Source organism: Panulirus ornatus, chromosome 50 (assembly GCF_036320965.1).
Source record: "Panulirus ornatus isolate Po-2019 chromosome 50, ASM3632096v1, whole genome shotgun sequence".
In the NCBI taxonomy this organism is placed as follows: Eukaryota; Metazoa; Arthropoda; class Malacostraca; order Decapoda; family Palinuridae; genus Panulirus; species Panulirus ornatus.
The window spans coordinates 20,785,960-20,807,185 of NC_092273.1; the positions used below are offsets into that span (position 1 = coordinate 20,785,960).

Here is a 21,226-nt window from a genome sequence, read left to right on the forward strand (position 1 = left end):
TATCTAAAACACTTCACTTCCTCCACTTTTTCTCCATTCAAACTTACCTCCCAATTGACTTGACCCTCAACCCTACTGTACCTAATAACCTTGCTCTTATTCACATTTACTCTCAACTTTCTTCTCTCACACTCTTTACCAAACTCAGTCACCAGCTTCTGCAGTTTCTCACATGAATCAGCCACCAGCGCTGTATCATCAGCGAACGACAACTGACTCACTTCCCACGCTCTCTCATCCACCACAGACTGCATACTTGCCCCTCTTTCCAAAACTCTTGCATTCACCTCCCTAACAACCCCATCCATAAACAAATTAAACAACCATGGAGACATCACACATCCCTGCCGCTTTATAAATTCAAGAAAAGTTATTGAAACCTAACAAGAGTTCACATAGCTGTTGAAATATGATTATGAGTGTAGTAGGAATAATTTTAATTGCCATTTTGACACTTCTTTTTTATTAGTATTTGTGAGTGAAGGGTGTGGATTGTATATTGCAGTAGAAGATAGATTAACTGAGGTAGGCTATGTGAAAATGTATGTGCCTGGTTAGTGTTTTTGAATCAATAATTATTTCCTTTTGTTAATGTTATAAGTTACTGATTTGAATGTAGTTAAAATGTATTTGGTAATGTTTATTGAAGGAGGAGGTAAGGATGTATGAACTGCAATATTTGCCTGTGTTAGATTTAAAATTTACCAAGTATCACATAAAGAAATTATTATTTTACGTGATTTGTTGAGTTTTTTTATACTAATCGCCATTTCCCGCATTAGCGAGGTAGCGTTAAGAACAGAGGATGAGGACTGGGCCTTTGAGGGAATATCCTCACCTGGCCCCCTTCTCTGTTTCTTCTTGTGGAAAAAAAAAGAGAGAGGGGAGGATTTCCAGCCTCCTGCTCCCTTCCCTTTTAGTCGCCTTCTACGACACGCAGGGAATACGTGGGAAGTATTCTTTCTCCCCTATCCCCAGGGATATTTGTTGAGTTATCTTGTATAAATGTCGTATGGAATGTCTTGAGAATGTCTTGAGATGGAGAATATGAATGTAAGTGTTAATTGATAATGTTGTTAAGTGTAAAATGGTTATGGTTATATTAAATGAACAGTAGGTGAAATGTATAGATTTCAGAGAATGTAAAATTATGTATTTGATACAAAAAGTCCACCTAATCTCTTGAAACCTTATCAGACCTTATGTTGGAGGTAAATTATTATTAATCGAAATGTAGGGTGTAAGTTGTGTTTGTTGTGGGGTTAGTTGACGTAAGTGCATTTCAAATGTAACTTGTTGAAGAGTAGAAATTAAGCTGTCATAGGATTGTTATTGTTTTTTGAGGTAGAAGAATATTTTGCGCGTTACTGTTGCGTTATATTAATTGGAAAATATCATTATAAGATGTATTAAGTATATAGGTTGTAGTATTTTGATATGATTAGATGTAGGGATTGAGTAGGTGCAAATGTGTAAAAGTTCAATACATGGATATGTTTAATTTATTGACCAAGTATACTTTTTAGATAAGTAATGTACCTTTTTATTAAATGATTTATGTGTTGCATTGGTAGGTGTGTATATGTGTTTTGAGAATAAATGAAAGTGTTGATTTAGCATAAATGGTGATGATTTTTTCTTATGGGAAATGTTATGAATGTAAGATAATTATGTTTTTTAAAGTAATTTATTAAAGCGTTGCATGACCTGACCATTAATGCAGGACATGTACACAGTAAGAATAACACATTTAATTGTTAGTTATTATCGTAACCTATGTAATGGAAGATAAGGCAGTGAGATGTAACTTCCTGACATATGAGGTGAATTTTTAGTATTATTTATATATTTATTATTTATTTTGCTTTGCCGCTGTCTCCCGCGTTTGCGAGGTAGCGCAAGGAAACAGACGAAAGAAATGGCCCAACCCACCCCCATACACATGTATATATATACACGTCCACACATGCAAATATACATACCTATACATCTCAATGTACACATATATATATATACACACAGACACATACATATATACCCATGCACACAATTCACACTGTCTGCCTTTATTCATTCCCATCGCCACCTCGCCACACATGGAATACCATCCCCCTCCTCCCTCATGTGTGCGAGGTAGTGCTAGGAAAAGACAACAAAGGCCCCATTCGTTCACACTCAGTCTCTAGCTATCATGCAATAATGCCCGAAACCACAGCTCCCTTTCCACATCCATGCCCCACACCACTTTCCATGGATTACCCAAGACGCTTCACATGCCCTGATTCAATCCACTGACAGCACGTCAACCCCGGTATACCACATTAATCCAATTCACTCTATTCCTTGCCCGCCTTTCACCCTCCTGCATGTTCAGGCCCCGATCACTCAAAATCTTTTTCACTCCATCTTTCCACCTCCAATTTGGTCTCCCACTTCTCCTCGTTCCCTCCACCTCCGACACATATATCCTCTTGGTCAATCTTTCCTCACTCATTCTCTCCATGTGCCCAAACCATTTCAAAACACCCTTTTCTGCTCTCTCAACCACGATCTTTTTATTTCCACACATCTCTCTTACCCTTACATTACTTACTCGATCAAACCACCTCACACCACACATTGTCCTCAAACATCTCATTTCCAGCACATCCATCCTCCTGCACACAACTCTTATCCATAGGCCACGCCTCGCAACCATACAACATTGTTGGAACCACTATTCCTTCAAATATACCCATTTTTACTTTCCGAGATAATGTTCTCGACTTCCAAACATTCTTCAAGGCTCCCAGGATTTTCGCCCCCTCCCCCACCCTATGATTCACTTCCGCTTCCATGGTTCCATCCGCTGCCAGATCCACTCCCAGATATCTAAAACACTTTACTTCCTCCAGTTTTTCTCCATTCAAACTTACCTCCCAATTGACTTGACCCTCAACCCTACTGTACCTAATAACTTTGCTCTCATTCACATTTACTCTTAACTTTCTTCTTTCACACACTTTACCAAACTCAGTCACCAGCTTCTGCAGTTCTCACATGAATCAGCCACCAGCGCTGTATCATCAGCGAACAACAACTGACTCACTTCCCAAGCTCTCTCATCCACAACAGACTTCATACTTGCCCCTCTTTCCAAAACTCTTGCATTCACCTCCCTAACAACCCCATCCATAAACAAATTAAACAACCATGGAGACATCACACACCCCTGCCGCAAACCTACATTCACTGAGAACCAATCACTTTCCTCTCTTCCTACACGTACACATGCCTTACATCCTCGATAAAAACTTTTCACTGCTTCTAACAACTTGCCTCCCACACCATATATTCTTAATACCTTCCACAGAGCATCTCTATCAACTCTATCATATGCCTTCTCCAGATCCATAAATGCTACATACAAATCCATTTGCTTTTCTAAGTATTACTCACATACATTCTTCAAAGCAAACACCTGATCCACACATCCTCTACCACTTCTGAAACCACACTGCTCTTCCCCAATCTAATGCTCTGTACATGCCTTCACCCTCTCAATCAATACCCTCCCATATGATTTACCAGGAATACTCAACAAACTTATACCTCTGTAATTTGAGCACTCACTCTTATCCCCTTTGCCTTTGTACAATGGCACTATGCACGCATTCCGCCAATCCTCAGGCACCTTACCAACCAGTCAACAATACAGTCACCCCCTTTTTTTAATAAATTCCACTGCAATACCATCCAAACCTGCTGCCTTGCCGGCTTTCATCTTACGCAAAGCTTTTACTACCTCTTCTCTGTTTACCAAATCATTTTCCCTAACCCTCTCACTTTGCACACCACCTCGACCAAAACACCCTATATCTGCCACTCTATCATCAAACACATTCAACAAACCTTCAAAATACTCACTCCATCTCCTTCTCACATCACCAATACTTGTTATCACCTCCCCATTTGCTCCCTTCACTGAAGTTCCCATTTGCTCCCTTGTCTTACGCACTTTATTTACCTCCTTCCAGAACATCTTTTTATTCTCCCTAAAATTTAATGATACTCTCTCACCCCAACTCTCATTTGCCCTCTTTTTCACCTCTTGCACCTTTCTCTTGACCTCCTGCCTCTTCCTTTTATACATCTCCCACTCATTTGCATTTTTTCCCTGCAAAAGTCGTCCAAATGCCTCTCTCTTCTCTTTCACTAATAATCTTACTTCTTCATCCCACCACTCACTACCCTTTCTAATCAACCCACCTCCCACGCTTCTCATGCCACAAGCATCTTTTGCGCAATCCATCACTGATTCCCTAAATACATCCCATTCCTCCCCCACTCCCCTTACTTCCATTGTTCTCACCTTCTTCCATTCTGTACTCAGTCTCTCCTGGTACTTCCTCACACAAGTCTCCTTCCCAAGCTCACTTACTCTCACCACCCTCTTCACCCCAACATTCACTCTTCTGAAAACCCATACAAATCTTCACCTTAGCCTCCACAAGATAATGATCAGACATCCCTCCAGTTGCACCTCTCAGCACATTTACATCCAAAAGTCTCTCTTTCGCGCGCCTGTCAATTAACACGTAATCCAATAACGCTCTCTAGCCATCTCTCCTACTTACATACTATTTATTTATTTATTTTCTTTTTTTCCTGTCCTCCCCCCGTTACAAAGGTAGCCAAGGAAACAACAAAAGAATGGCCCAACCCACCCCCCCATCTAAAATTTAAAATTACATACCCCCCCAAAACACGCAAATTTACTCCCTTTAACATCTAACGTAACATATATATACAAACAACAGACTTATACATTTTTACACATGACAAAATTCAACGGGTTCCTGCCTTTATTCTTTCCCCATCGCCACCCCCCCACCAAAAATAAAAACCCCCCCACCCCTCTCATGGGGGCCCAGGTACGGGGGGAAAAAGACAACAAAGGCCACATTAGTTCACACTCAGCCCTCTACCTTTTCTTTAAAAATGCACCAAAACCCACACCCCTTTTCCCTTTCCGGGCCCCAAAATTTTCCCCCAGGGTTTCCCCAAAACCTTTCACTTCCCGGGGTTCAATCCATTAAAAACACGTCAACCCGGTTTTACCAAAAATCTTTCCCAATTACTCAAATTCCTTGCACGCCGTTTCACCCCCCGCATGTTCAAAGCCCCGTTCCCATTTCAAAATTTTTTTCCCACTCCATTTTTTCACCTAAATTTTTTGGTCCCCCCCCCAACCTTCCCCCCTTCCCTTCCACCTCGGGCCAAAAAACCTTTTGGGTTCAATTTTTTTTCCCTTCCTCATTCTCCCCATGTAAACCCAAACCATTTCAAAACACCCCTTTGCTCTCTCAACCAACCCCTTTTTTATTCCCAACATCCCCTTTTACCCTAATTACTTACTCGATCAAAACCCCTCACACCACATATTTTCCCCCAAAAAATCTCATTTCCAGCACATCCACCCCCCCTTGCCCAACTCATCCATAGCCCCTGCCTCGCAACCATATAACATTTGGGTTTGGGAAAAACTATTCCTTCCAAAAAACCCATTTTTGCTTTCCGGGGGAAAAAATTCTCGACTTCCAACCCTTCTTTAAAGCTTCCCCGAACTTTCGCCCCCCCCCCCAACCCTTTTGATTCACTTCCGCTTCCCTGGGTTCCCTTTCCCCCTGCCAGATCCACTCCCCAATATCTAAAACCCCTTTAAATTCCCCCCCAAATTTTTCTCCCCTTTAAACTTTCCTCCCCCCGTTTACTTTTTTCCCTCAAAAACCCCAAATGTACCAAAAAAACCTTGCTCTTATTCACATTTACTCTCAACTTTCTTCTCTCACACCCTTTTTACCAAACTCAGTCACCAGCTTCTGCGGGTGTCTCACAAGAATCGCCACCGCGCTGTATCATCAGCGAACGACAACTGACTCCTTCCCACGCTCTCATCATCCACCACAGACTGCATACTTGCCCCTCTTTCCAAAACTTCTTGCATTAACCTACCCGAAACCAAACGCCCATCCAGAAACAAATTAAACAACCATGAGACATCACACATCCCTGCCGCTTATAAATTACAAGAAAAGTGATTGAAACCTAACAAGATTTCACAATAGCTGTTGATAATAATATTATGAGTGTATAGAATAATTTAATCGCCATTTGTGACACTTCTTGTAATTAGTAATTTTGAGTGAAGGGGTGTGGATTGTATATTGCAGTAGAAGATAGATTAACTGTGGTAGGCTACTGTGAATATGTATGTGCCTGGTTAAGTGTTTTGAATCAATAATTATTGTCCTTTTTTGTTAATGTATAAGTTACTTACTTTGAATGTAGTTAAAATGTTATTTTGGGTAAATAGTTTATTGAAGGAGAGGTTAAGAATAGTATGAACTTGCAATATATGCCTTGTAAGAATTTTCAAATTTACCATATTCACATAAAAGAAATTATTATTTTTACGTGATTTGTTGAGTTTTTCATTTATACTAATCGCCATTTCCCGCTTAGCGAGGTAGCGTAAGAACAGAGGATGAGGACTGGGCGCTTGTGAGGAAATATCCTCACCTGCTCCCTTCTCTGTTTCTTCTTGTGTAAAAAAAAAAAAAAACGAGAGGGGAGATGTCCAGCCTACCTGCTACCTTCCATTTAGACGCCTTCTACGACAGAACGCAGGGAATACGTGGGAAGGTAATCCTTTCTCCCCTATCCCCAGGGATATTTGTTGAGTTATCTTGTATAAATTCTGTATGGAAGTGTCTTGAGAATGTCTTGAGATGGGAAATAGAATGTAAGTGGTTAATGATAATGTTGTTAAGTGTAAAATGGTATGGTTATATAAATGAACAGTAGGAGAAATGTATAGATTTCAAGACAAAAGTCAAAGTTATGTAATTGAACAAAAAGACCCACCTAATCTCTTGAAACCTTATCAGACCTTATGTTGGAGGTAAATTATTATTAATCGAAATGTAGGGTGAAGTTGTGTTTGTTGAGGGGTTAGTTGACGTAAGTGCATTTCAAATGTAACTTGTGAGAGTAGAATTAAGACTGTCATAGATTGTTTATTGCTTTTTGAGTTAGAAGAAAATTTTGTGCGTTACTGTTTATTTTTATTTTTTTTTTTGTTTTTGCGTTATATTAATTGGAAAATACATAATATGATTGTGATAAAGTATATAAGATGTTAGTAATTTTGATATGATTAGATGTAGGGATTGAGTTAGGTGCAAAATGTGTACAAGTTCAATACATGATATATTTAATTTAATTGACCAAGTAACTTTTAATAAGTAATGTACCTTTTTATTAAAAGATTTATGTGTTTGCATTGGTAGGATGTTTATATGTGTTTGAGAATAAATGAAAAGTGTGATTTAGCATAAATGGTGATTGATTTTTTCTATGGGAAATGCTAATGAAGTAAGATAATTATGTTTTTTAAAGTGATTTATTAAGCGGTTGCATGACCTGACCCTTAATAGCTGACATGTACACGTAAGAATAACACCTTTAATTGTTATTATTATCGTAACCTATGAAATGGAAGATAAGGCAGTGAATGTAACTTCCTGACAGAAGAGTGAATTTGTATGTATTATTTATATATTTTTATTATTGATTTTGCTTTGCCGCTGTCTCCCCGCGTTTGCGATGTAGCGCAAAGACACAGACGAAAGATATGGCCCAACCCACCCCCATAATCACCATGTATATACATACACTCCACACACGCAAATATACAAAACCTATACATCTCAATGTACAACATATATATATACACACAAGACCCATACTATATACCCATCACACAATTCCACACTGTCTGCCTTTATTCATATCCCATCGCCCACCTCGCCACACATGAATACAATCCCCCTCCCCCCTCATGTGTGCGAGGTAGTGCTAGGAAAAGACACAAAGGATCCATTCGTTCACAACTCATCTCTACTGTCCATGCAATAATGCCCCAAACCACAGCTCCCTCTCCACAGCCAGGCCCAACAGAACTTTCAATGGTTTACCCCAGACGCTTCACATGCCCTGGTTCAATCCACTGACAGCACATCGGCCCCGGTATACCACATCGTTCCAATTCACTCTATTCCTTGCACGCCTTTCACCCTCCTGCATGCTCAGGCCCCAATCACTCAAAATCTTTTTTACTCCATCTTTCCACCTCCAATTTGGTCTCCCACTTCTCCTCGTTCCCTCCACCTCTGACACATTATCCTCTTGGTCAATCTTTCCTCTCTCATTCTCTCCATGTGACCAAACCATTTCCAAACACCCTTTTCTGCTCTCTCAACCACGATCTTTTTATTTCCACACATCTCTCTTACCCTTACATTACTTACTCGATCAAACCACCTCTCCACATATTGTCCTTAAACATCTCATTTCCAGCACATCCACCCTCTTGCGCACAACTCTTATCCATAGCCCACGCCTCGCAACCATACAACATTGTTGGAACCACTATTCCTTCAAATATACCCATTTTTGATTTCCGAGATAATGTTTTCGACTTCCACACACTCTTCAACGCTCCCAGAATTTTTGCTCCCTCCCCCACCCTATGATTCACTTCCGCTTCCATGGTTCCATCCGCTGCCAAATCCACTCCCAGATATCTAAAACACTTCACTTCCTCCACTTTTTCTCCATTCAAACTTACCTCCCAATTGACTTGACCCTCAACCCTACTGTACCTAATAACCTTGCTCTTATTCACATTTACTCTCAACTTTCTTCTCTCACACTCTTTACCAAACTCAGTCACCAGCTTCTGCGGTTTCTCACATGAATCAGCCACCAGCGCTGTATCATCAGCGAACGACAACTGACTCACTTCCCACGCTCTCTCATCCACCACAGACTGCATACTTGCCCCTCTTTCCAAAACTCTTGCATTCACCTCCCTAACAACCCCATCCATAAACAAATTAAACAACCATGGAGACATCACACATCCCTGCCGCTTTATAAATTCAAGAAAAGTTATTGAAACCTAACAAGAGTTCACATAGCTGTTGAAATATGATTATGAGTGTAGTAGGAATAATTTTAATTGCCATTTTGACACTTCTTTTTTATTAGTATTTGTGAGTGAAGGGTGTGGATTGTATATTGCAGTAGAAGATAGATTAACTGAGGTAGGCTATGTGAAAATGTATGTGCCTGGTTAGTGTTTTTGAATCAATAATTATTTCCTTTTGTTAATGTTATAAGTTACTGACTTTGAATGTAGTTAAAATGTATTTGGTAATGTTTATTGAAGGAGGAGGTAAGAATGTATGAACTGCAATATTTGCCTGTGTTAGATTTAAAATTTACCAAGTATCACATAAAGAAATTATTATTTTACGTGATTTGTTGAGTTTTTTTTTATACTAATCGCCATTTCCCGCATTAGCGAGGTAGCGTTAAGAACAGAGGATGAGGACTGGGCCTTTGAGGGAATATCCTCACCTGGCCCCCTTCTCTGTTTCTTCTTGTGGTAAAAAAAAAAAAAAAAGAGAGGGGAGGATTTCCAGCCTCCTGCTCCCTTCCCTTTTAGTCGCCTTCTACGACACGCAGGGAATACGTGGGAAGTATCCTTTCTCCCCTATCCCCAGGGATATTTGTTGAGTTATCTTGTATAAATGTCGTATGGAATGTCTTGAGAATGTCTTGAGATGGAGAATATGAATGTAAGTGTTAATTGATAATGTTGTTAAGTGTAAAATGGTTATGGTTATATTAAATGAACAGTAGGTGAAATGTATAGATTTCAGAGAATGTAAAATTATGTATTTGATACAAAAAGTCCACCTAATCTCTTGAAACCTTATCAGACCTTATGTTGGAGGTAAATTATTATTAATCGAAATGTAGGGTGTAAGTTGTGTTTGTTGTGGGGTTAGTTGACGTAAGTGCATTTCAAATGTAACTTGTTGAAGAGTAGAAATTAAGCTGTCATAGGATTGTTATTGCTTTTTGAGTTAGAAGAATATTTTGTGCGTTACTGTTGCGTTATATTAATTGGAAAATATCATTATAAGATGTATTAAGTATATAGGATGTAGTATTTTGATATGATTAGATGTAGGGATTGAGTAGGTGCAAATGTGTAAAAGTTCAATACATGGATATATTTAATTTATTGACCAAGTATACTTTTTAGATAAGTAATGTACCTTTTTATTAAATGATTTATGTGTTGCATTGGTAGGTGTGTATATGTGTTTTGAGAATAAATGAAAGTGTTGATTTAGCATAAATGGTGATGATTTTTTCTTATGGGAAATGCTATGAATGTAAGATAATTATGTTTTTTAAAGTGATTTATTAAAGCGTTGCATGACCTGACCTTTAATGCATGACATGTACACAGTAAGAATAACACATTTAATTGTTAGTTATTATCGTAACCTATGTAATGGAAGATAAGGCAGTGAGATGTAACTTCCTGACATAGGAGGTGAATTTTTAGTATTATTTATATATTTATTATTGATTTTGCTTTGCCGCTGTCTCCCGCGTTTGCGAGGTAGCGCAAGGAAACAGACGAAAGAAATGGCCCAACCCACCCCCATACACATGTATATACATACACGTCCACACACGCAAATATACATACCTATACATCTCAATGTACACATATATATATACACACACAGACACATACATATATACCCATGCACACAATTCACACTGTCTGCCTTTATTCATTCCCATCGCCACCTCGCCACACATGGAATACCATCCCCCTCCCCCCTCATGTGTGCGAGGTAGTGCTAGGAAAAGACAACAAAGGCACCATTCGTTCACACTCAGTCTCTAGCTGTCATGCAATAATGCCCGAAACCACAGCTCCCTTTCCACATCCAGGCCCCACACCACTTTCCATGGATTACCCCAGACGCTTCACATGCCCTGATTCAATCCACTGACAGCACGTCAACCCCGGTATACCACATTAATCCAATTCACTCTATTCCTTGCCCTCCTTTCACCCTCCTGCATGTTCAGGCCCCGATCACTCAAAATCTTTTTCACTCCATCTTTCCACCTCCAATTTGGTCTCCCACTTCTCGTTCCCTCCACCTCTGACACATATATCCTCTTGGTCAATCTTTCCTCACTCATTCTCTCCATGTGCCCAAACCATTTCAAAACACCCTTTTCTGCTCTCTCAACCACGCTCTTTTTATTTCCACATATCTCTCTTACCCTTACATTACTTACTCGATCAAACCACCTCACACCACACATTGTCCTCAAACATCTCATTTCCAGCACATCCATCCTCCTGCACACAACTCTTATCCATAGCCCACGCCTCACAACCATACAACATTGTTGGAACCACTATTCCTTCAAACATACCCATTTTTACTTTCCGAGATAATGTTCTCGACTTCCAAACATTCTTCAAGGCTCCCAGGATTTTCGCCCCCTCCCCCACCTTATGATTCCCTTCCGCTTCCATGGTTCCATCCGCTGCCAGATCCACTCCCAGATATCTAAAACACTTTACTTCCTCCAGTTTTTCTCCATTCAAACTTACCTCCCAATTGACTTGACCCTCAACCCTACTGTACCTAATAACCTTGCTCTCATTCACATTTACTCTTAACTTTCTTCTTTCACACACTTTACCAAACTCAGTCACCAGCTTCTGCAGTTCTCACATGAATCAGCCACCAGCGCTGTATCATCAGCGAACAACAACTGACTCACTTCCCAAGCTCTCTCATCCACAACAGACTTCATACTTGCCCCTCTTTCCAAAACTCTTGCATTCACCTCCCTAACAACCCCATCCATAAACAAATTAAACAACCATGGAGACATCACACACCCCTGCCGCAAACCTACATTCACTGAGAACCAATCACTTTCCTCTCTTCCTACACGTACACATGCCTTACATCCTCGATAAAAACTTTTCACTGCTTCTAACAACTTGCCTCCCACACCATATATTCTTAATACCTTCCACAGAGCATCTCTATCAACTCTATCATATGCCTTCTCCAGATCCATAAATGCTACATACAAATCCATTTGCTTTTCTAAGTATTACTCACATACATTCTTCAAAGCAAACACCTGATCCACACATCCTCTACCACTTCTGAAACCACACTGCTCTTCCCCAATCTGATGCTCTGTACATGCCTTCACCCTCTCAATCAATACCCTCCCATATGATTTACCAGGAATACTCAACAAACTTATACCTCTGTAATTTGAGCACTCACTCTTATCCCCTTTGCCTTTGTACAATGGCACTATGCACGCATTCTGCCAATCCTCAGGCACCTCACCATGAGTCATACATACATTAAATAACCTTACCAACCAGTCAACAATACAGTCACCCCCTTTTTTAATAAATTCCACTGCAATACCATCCAAACCTGATGCCTTGCCGGCTTTCATCTTCCGCAAAGCTTTTACTACCTCTTCTCTGTTTACCAAATCATTTTCCCTAACCCTCTCACTTTGCACACCACCTCGACCAAAACACCCTATATCTGCCACTCTATCATCAAACACATTCAACAAACCTTCAAAATACTCACTCCATCTCCTTCTCACATCACCAATACTTGTTATCACCTCCCCATTTGCTCCCTTCAGTGAAGTTCCCATTTGCTCCCTTGTCTTACGCACTTTATTTACCTCCTTCCAGAACATCTTTTTATTCTCCCTAAAATTTAATGATACTCTCTCACCCCCAACTCTCATTTGCCCTCTTTTTCACCTCTTGCACCTTTCTCTTGACCTCCTGCCTCTTCCTTTTATACATCTCCCACTCAATTGCATTTTTTCCCTGCAAAAGTCGTCCAAATGCCTCTCTCTTCTCTTTCACTAATAATCTTACTTCTTCATCCCACCACTCACTACCCTTTCTAATCAACCCACCTCCAACGCTTCTCATGCCACAAGCATCTATTGCGCAATCCATCACTGATTCCCTAAATACATCCTATTCCTCCCCCACTCCCCTTACTTCCATTGTTCTCACCTTTTTCCATTCTGTACTCAGTCTCTCCTGGTACTTCCTCACACAAGTCTCCTTCCCAAGCTCACTTACTCTCACCACCCTCTTCACCCCAACATTCACTCTTCTTTTCTGAAAACCCATACAAATCTTCACCTTAGCCTCCACAAGATAATGATCAGACATCCCTCCAGTTGCACCTCTCAGCACATTTACATCCATAAGTCTCTCTTTCGCGCGCCTGTCAATTAACACGTAATCCAATAACGCTCTCTAGCCATCTCTCCTACTTACATACGTTTACTTATGTATATCTCGCTTTTTAAACCAGGTATACCCAATCACCAGTCCTTTTTCAGCACATAAATCTACAAGCTCTTCACCATTTCCATTTACAACACTGAACACCCCATGTATACCAATTATTTCCTCAACTGCCACATTACTCACCTTTGCATTCAAATCACCCATCACTATAACCCGGTCTCGTGCATCAAAACCACTAACACACTCATTCAGCTGCTCCCAAAACACTTGCCTCTCATGATCTTTCTTCTCATGCCCAGGTGCATATCCACCAATAATCACCCATCTCTCTCCATCAACTTTCAGTTTTACCCATATTAATCGAGAATTTACTTTCTTACATTCTATCACATACTCCCACAACTCCTGTTTCAGAAGTACTGCTACTCCTTCCCTTGCTCTTGTCCTCTCACTAACCCCTGACTTTACTCCCAAGACATTCCCAAACCACTCTTCCCCTTTACCCTTGAGCTTCGTTTCACTCAGAGCCAAAACATCCAGGTTCCTTTCCTCAAACATACTACCTATCTCTCCTTTTTTCACATCTTGGTTACATCCACACACATTTAGACACCCCAATCTGAGTCTACGAGGAGGATGAGCACTCCCTGCGTGACTCCTTCTGTTTCCCATTTTTTTAGAAAGTTAAAAATACAAGGAGGGGAGGATTTCTGGCCCCCGCTCCCGTCCCCTCTAGGCGCCTTCTACGACACGTGAGGAATGCGTGGGAAGTATTCTTTCACCCCTATCCCCAGGGACAATATATATATACACATACACACACACATACACACATATACACATATACACACACACATACACACACACACACATATATATATACATATGAAAAATATAAGAAATAATTTAGAAAACTGAAACTTCTAGCTTGAAATGAACTGAAAAATTAATGTCACATAATAGTTCAGCCTCTGGCTCTGGAAAAGGGAAATGTATAATTTATTTACACAAACGTCAATAGTAGTTTTCATCAATTTAACCACTGTATCCTACTGCCTGGTCCACTTCTCTTAACATGAAACTGGAATATTGGCTTATGATGTTTCTCAATTGTCTTCATTACACAAAGTACAACCATATCTTGGATACATAAGGGTAGGTAGTTGGTCATCCACCATAATAAAAGCCTTGACAGACCAAAAGTTTATATATATTTATATATATATATATATATATATATATATATATATATATATATATATATATATATATATATATATATATATATATATATATATATATATATATATATATGGTGAAATCGTACTTCAGTAGGAGTTCTGAAGTACGATTTCACCATATATATATATATATATATATATATATATATATATATATATATATATATATATATATATATATATGGTGAAATCGTACTTCAGTAGGAGTTCTGAAGTACGATTTCACCATATATATATATATATATATATATATATATATATATATATATATATATATATATATATATATATATATATATATGGTGAAATCGTACTTCAGTAGGAGTTCCTACAATCATATATAACATGTGATATTTCTCTCTATGTAGCACGACGTTTCATGGTGACAGTGCACCTCATCAGGAGATGCCAGGCAATACTTAAAGTTATTTACATCCTAACATCACACTCTAGATACCCGCCGTCTAGTGATGTTTGATGTGACCTTACGACTCTAGTGATGTTTGATGTGACCTTACGACTCTAGTGATGTTTGATGTGACCTTACGACTCTCGTGATGTTTGATGTGACCTTACGACTCTAGTGATGTTTGATGTGACCTTACGACTCTAGTGATCTTTGATGTGACCTTACGACTCTAGTGATGTTTGATGTGACCTTACGACTCTAGTGATGTCTGATGTGACCTTACGACTCTAGTGATATTTGATGTGACCTTATGACTCTAGTGATGTGTTTGATGTGACCTTATGACCAATAATGTGCTTAATGTGACCTTGTGACATGTGATGAGATTTTATGAATCTAGTGATATCTCTGACGAGGTCGTATAACCAGGTGATGTTTATCATGTGACCTTATGACTCAGGTGATGTTTATCATGTGACCTTATGACTCAGGTGATGTTTATCATGTGACCTTATGACTCAGATGATGTTTATCATGTGACCTTATGACTCAGGTGATGTTTATCATGTGACCTTATGACTCAGGTGATGTTTATCATGTGACCTTATGACGCAGGTGATGTTTATCATGTGACCTTATGACTCAGGTGATGTTTATCATGTGACCCTATGACTCAGGTGACGTTTATCATGTGACCTTATGACTCAGGTGATGTTTATCATGTGACCTTATGACTCAGGTGATGTTTATCATGTGACCTTATGACTCAGGTGATGTTTATCATGTGACCTTATGACTCAGGTGATGTTTATCATGTGACCTTATGACTCAGGTGATGTTTATCATGTGACCTTATGACTCAGGTGATACCTTATGACTCAGGTGATGTTTATCATGTGACCTTATGACTCAGGTTATGTATGTTATATGATTTCATCATAGTGATATTTGTGATGACCTTATAGTACTGATATTGATGTGTGACATTACATGGGAATGGCAGTAACGTTTGATGTATGTGGTTACAATAATGCTGGGTTGGGAGCTATATGTATCATGTTCAGGTAAATATGGGCATGACTTTATACGTCCTAGCAAACAAGTCAGGTAGGTATGGCTGAGAGGAAGCATTAACAATTCACTACAAAGTCCATCAAGGAGACTCCACTCTACCTACACACACACACACATACAAACACACACACACACACACACACACACACACACACACACACACACACACACACACACACACACACACACACAAACACTCACACACGATGGTTTTATTTGTTCAGTGACTTTATTTAGGAGGGATAACTGTGTCTACCGTTGTACTTGTCTACTGTATATGTATAGAATACGAATAGGTAAAGTGAGACAATACATTTTCGTTTTTGAAGGCTGGATGTTCAAGAAGACGGGACCTTAATGTGAGGTATGTTGATGTCATGAGGTAGTAAGTTGACCTCGGCTAACATGAGGAGAGACATGAGTGGTAACATTGTGATGATGGTGTATGTGTGTGTGTGTGTGTGTGTGTGTGTGTGTGTGTGTGTGTGTGACCAATGATGGCGAAGTTAATGTGTTGAACATGATAATGGGTCAGCCCACCATACATGTAGCCCACACCTGGTGTAGGCGGTCCACACCATGTGTAGGCGAGCCACACCAGGTGTACGCGGGTCACACCAGGTGTAGGCGGGCCACACCTGGAGTAGGCGGGCCACATCTGGTGTAGGCGGGCCACACCATGTGTAGGCGGGCCACACCAGGTGTAGTCGGGCCACACCCTGTGGACGCGGGCCACACCAGGTGTAGGCGGGCCACACCAGGTGTAGGCGGGCCACACCAGGTGTAGGCGGGCCACACCAGGTGTAGGCGGGCCACACCTGGTGTACGCGGGCCACACCAGCTGTAGGCGGGCCACACCAGCTGTATGCGGGCCACATCTGGTGTAGGCGGGCCACACCAACTGTAGGCGGGCCACACCAGGTGTATGCGGGCCACATCTGCTGTAGGCGGGCCACACCCGGTGTAGGCGGGTCACACCTGGTGTAGGCGGGCCACGCCAGGTGTAGGCGGGCCACACCAGGTGTAGGCGGGCCACACCTGGTGTAGGCGGGCCATACCTGGTGTAGGCGGTCCACACCATGTGTAGGCGGGCCACACCTGGTGTACGCGGGCCACACCAGGTGTAGGCGGGCCACAACATATGGTTGGGGTGAACCATACCAAATATATATATATATATATATATATATATATATATATATATATATATATATATATATATATATATATATATATATATATATATATAGGGAGAATAAAAAGATGTTCTGGAAGGAGGTAAATAAAGTGCGTAAGACAAGGGAGCAAATGGGAACTTCAGTGAAGGGCGCAAATGGGGAGGTGATAACAAGTAGTGGTGATGTCAGAAGGAGATGGAGTGAGTATTTTGAAGGTTTGTTGAATGTGTTTGATGATAGAGTGGCAGATATAGGGTGTTTTGATCGAGGTGGTGTGCAAAGTGAGAGGGTTAGGGAAAATGATTTGGTAAACAGAGAAGAGGTAGTAAAAGCTTTCCGGAAGATGAAAGCCGGCAAGGCAGCGGGTTTGGATGGTATTGCAGTGGAATTTATTAAAAAAGGGGGTGACTGTATTGTTAACTGGTTGGTAAGGTTATTTAATGTATGTATGACTCATGGTCAGGTGCCTGAGGATTGGCGGAATGCTTGCATAGTGCCATTGTACAAAGGCAAAGGGGATAAGAGTGAGTGCTCAAATTACAGAGGTATAAGTTTGTTGAGTATTCCTGGTAAATTATATGGGAGGGTATTGATTGAGAGGGTCAAGGCATGTACAGAGCATCAGATTGGGGAAGAGCAGTGTGGTTTCAGAAGTGGTAGAGGATGTGTGGATCAGGTGTTTGCTTTGAAGAATGTATGTGAGAAATACTTAGAAAAGCAAATGGATTTGTATGTAGCATTTATGGATCTGGAGAAGGAATATGATAGAGTTGATAGAGATGCTCTGTGGAAGGTATTAAGAATATATGGTGTGGGAGACAAGTTGTTAGAAGCAGTGAAAAGTTTTTATCGAGGATGTAAGGCATGTGTACGTGTAGGAAGAGAGGAAAGTGATTGGTTCTCAGTGAATGTAGGTTTGCGGCAGGAGTGTGTGATGTCTCCATGGTTGTTTAATTTGTTTATGGATGGGGTTGTTAGAGTTTTGGAAAGAGGGGCAAGTATGAAGTCTGTTGGGGATGAGAGAGCTTGGGAAGTGAGTCAGTTGTTGTTCGCTGATGATACAGCGCTGGTGGCTGATTCATGTGAGAAACTGCAGAAGCTGGTGACTGAGTTTCGTAAAGTGTGTGAAAGAAGAAAGTTAAGAGTAAATGTGAATAAGAGCAAGGTTATTTGGTACCGTAGGGTTGAGGGTCAAGTCAATTGGGAGGTGAGTTTGAATGGAGAAAAACTGGAGGAAGTGAAGTGTTTTAGATATCTGGGAGTGGATCTGGCAGCGGATGGAACCATGGAAGCGGAAGTGGATCATAGGGTGGGGGAGAGGGCGAAAATTCTGGGAGCCTTGAAGAATGTGTGGAAGTCGAGAACATTATCTCGGAGAGCAAAAATGGGTATGTTTGAAGGAATAGTGGTTCCAACAATGTTGTATGGTTGCGAGGCGTGGGCTATGGATAGAATTGTGCGCAGGAGGATGGATGTGCTGGAAATGAGATGTTTGAGGACAATGTGTGGTGTGAGGTGGTTTGATCGAGTAAGTAACGTAAGGGTAAGAGAGATGTGTGGAAATAAAAAGAGCGTGGTTGAGAGAGCAGAAGAGGGTGTTTTGAAATGGTTTGGGCACATGGAGAGAATGAGTGAGGAAAGATTGACCAAGAGGATATATGTGTCGGAGGTGGAGGGAACGAGGAGAAGAGGGAGACCAAATTGGAGGTGGAAAGATGGAGTGAAAAAGATTTTGTGTGATCGGGGCCTGAACATGCAGGAGGGTGAAAGGAGGGCAAGGAATAGAGTGAATTGGAGCGATGTGGTATAGCGGGGTTGACGTGCTGTCATTGGATTGAATCAAGGCATGTGAAGCGTCTGGGGTAAACCATGGAAAGCTGTGTAGGTATGTATATTTGCGTGTGTGGACGTATGTATATACATGTGTATGGGGGTGGGTTGGGCCATTTCTTTCGTCTGTTTCCTTGCGCTACCTCGCAAACGCGGGAGACATATATATATATATATATATATATATATATATATATATATATATATATATATATATATATATATATATGAGAGAGAGAGAGAGCGTTAGGGTGACCCTGGAATGAATAGGACCTGAAATTTCTTAATTATTTACAAGAGTATGTGAGGGGGATGCAAGAAATCGAGTGTCCTTTGATAATTTCCTTATGTTTTTATCGTGAAATTTAGAGAAGTATAGAAATATTCCGCGTTGTAAAATACGTTGTTGATTCATTAGGTGTATATGTTACATATGGTACCTTGAAATTTATCCAAGATTTGTTAATTGTGGGGTTTTTTTACCGACACTTGAATATAGCAATGTTTAATTGAAATAGTGGCTACTATGATAACTGAATTTTCAACATTTGTAGTTACTACGAATTACAGTAACTTAGATGAAATATTAAAAAAAGATACCCATCTATCAGCCATTTCCGGCAATAAAAACGATATATCTATTATAGTTGAGTTAGCGCTATAAGAACACAGTTTTCTCTGGGAAGGTTTCCATTTTCTTTAATGACGTCACGGCGTGAATCAAGTTGGAGGACAATACCCAGTCACTGGCGTTTCCTGGAAAATATTGTGTTTTCGGATGGTAATTAAGTGCTTAGAGGTAAAAAGAAATAACGTTGTAATGAGTATGAGGTGTTATTGACTATAATTAGTGTTTAATAGGTTACGGTTATAATAGAGCGTAGGGCAGAGGGTAAAGTGGATGATGGGTTTGGGGGATGGTAGTGATCGGAAGCCAAATGGTGGATTGTTTTGGTTTCGGCGTCGGGAGAAAATGGTTCCCTTTATGTGTTTTACATTTTATTGTTGTGAAAATAGATAAGGGTTGTGGCATGTGGTGTATTTTTGTTTTGTTTTTAGAAGGCAATGGGTCAGGAGTGAGTTGTGTGCGTTATGGGGGTTACGTTTTCCCTGATCTTCAACGAGTAATGAACACTTTGAGTCGAGTTATATATTTAAAGGTGGAATTTCCATCATGTGCATGTTGCAGGTGATGTAGTAATTGGTTTTTAAATTTATTGTTCTTTTAATAGCCAGTTTGTGGCATGTGAGGTGGTAATATGTAGGCCAGAAGCTGTATGTAGGAAATGTACATATTTCTTGTGGGGAAGGTGTTTGGGGTTACGTTTTCCCTGATCTTCAACGAGTAATGAGCACTTTGAGTCTAGTTATATATTTAAAGGTGGAATTTCCATCATGGGAAATATTTATAATGGAATAATTGTTTTTTTAATTGTTTTTTTTGGTTGATTTTGATTGAGTTTGTGGTATGTAATAGGGTAATAAGTAGGTCAGAGGCTGTATGTAGGAAATGTACATATTTGTAGTGAGGAAGGTGATAGGATCTGCTTCCTTGGTATGTTGTTAGTAATATTTAGATTTTTGACTCGACATTTTTCTAGAATGGAGACGGTTAATGGCTGGCTGGCATGTGTAAGTGGATTTATAATTTGTAATATAATTTGAGGTCACACATAAAATATTACACATTATATTAGTTTATTAGACCGTAATGAATGAATAGATAGGAATATAAGAAAACCGAAAAGTTGTATCATTTGAATATATATATATATATATATATATATATGTATATATATATATATATATATATTTTTTTTTTTTTTTGCCGCTGTCTCCCGCGTTTGCGAGGTAGCGCAAGGAAACAGACGAAAGGAATGCCCAACCCACCCCCATACACATGTATATACATACGTCCACACACGCAAATATACATACCTACACAGCTTTCCATGGTTTACCCCAGTCGCTTCACATGCCTTGATTCACTCCACTGACAGCACGTCAACCCCGGTATACCACATCGCTCCAGTTCACTCTATTCCTTGCCCTCCTTTCACCCTCCTGCATGTTCAGGCCCCGATCACACAAAATCTTTTTCACTCCATCTTTCCACCTCCAATTTGGTCTTCCTCTTCTCCTCGTTCCCTCCACCTCCGACACATATATTCTCTTGGTCAGTCTTTCCTCACTCATTCTCTCCATGTGCCCGAACCATTTCAAAACACCCTCTTCTGCT

General features: G+C 40.2%; 1 protein-coding gene across 5 annotated transcripts in view; it reads left to right on the forward strand.

The window, feature by feature from the left end:
* The window catches only part of LOC139764647 (uncharacterized), a 64,855-nt gene that overhangs the window by 4,181 nt on the left and 39,448 nt on the right, over positions 1 to 21,226 (forward strand). For 3 of the 5 annotated variants that reach the window (XR_011716434.1, XR_011716436.1, XM_071691507.1), the window contains exon 1: positions 19,695 to 19,786. The exons of 1 other annotated variant lie outside the window; for it this stretch is intronic. Coding sequence is in view for 1 of the 4 variants with exons in the window: in XM_071691507.1 (XP_071547608.1) it covers positions 19,766 to 19,786 (21 nt within the window). In the remaining 3 variants the exon portion in view is untranslated. Of the gene's footprint in view, positions 1 to 19,680; positions 19,787 to 21,226 lie in introns of those variants that run through there. One more of the 5 variants, XR_011716435.1, reaches the window with a different exon arrangement.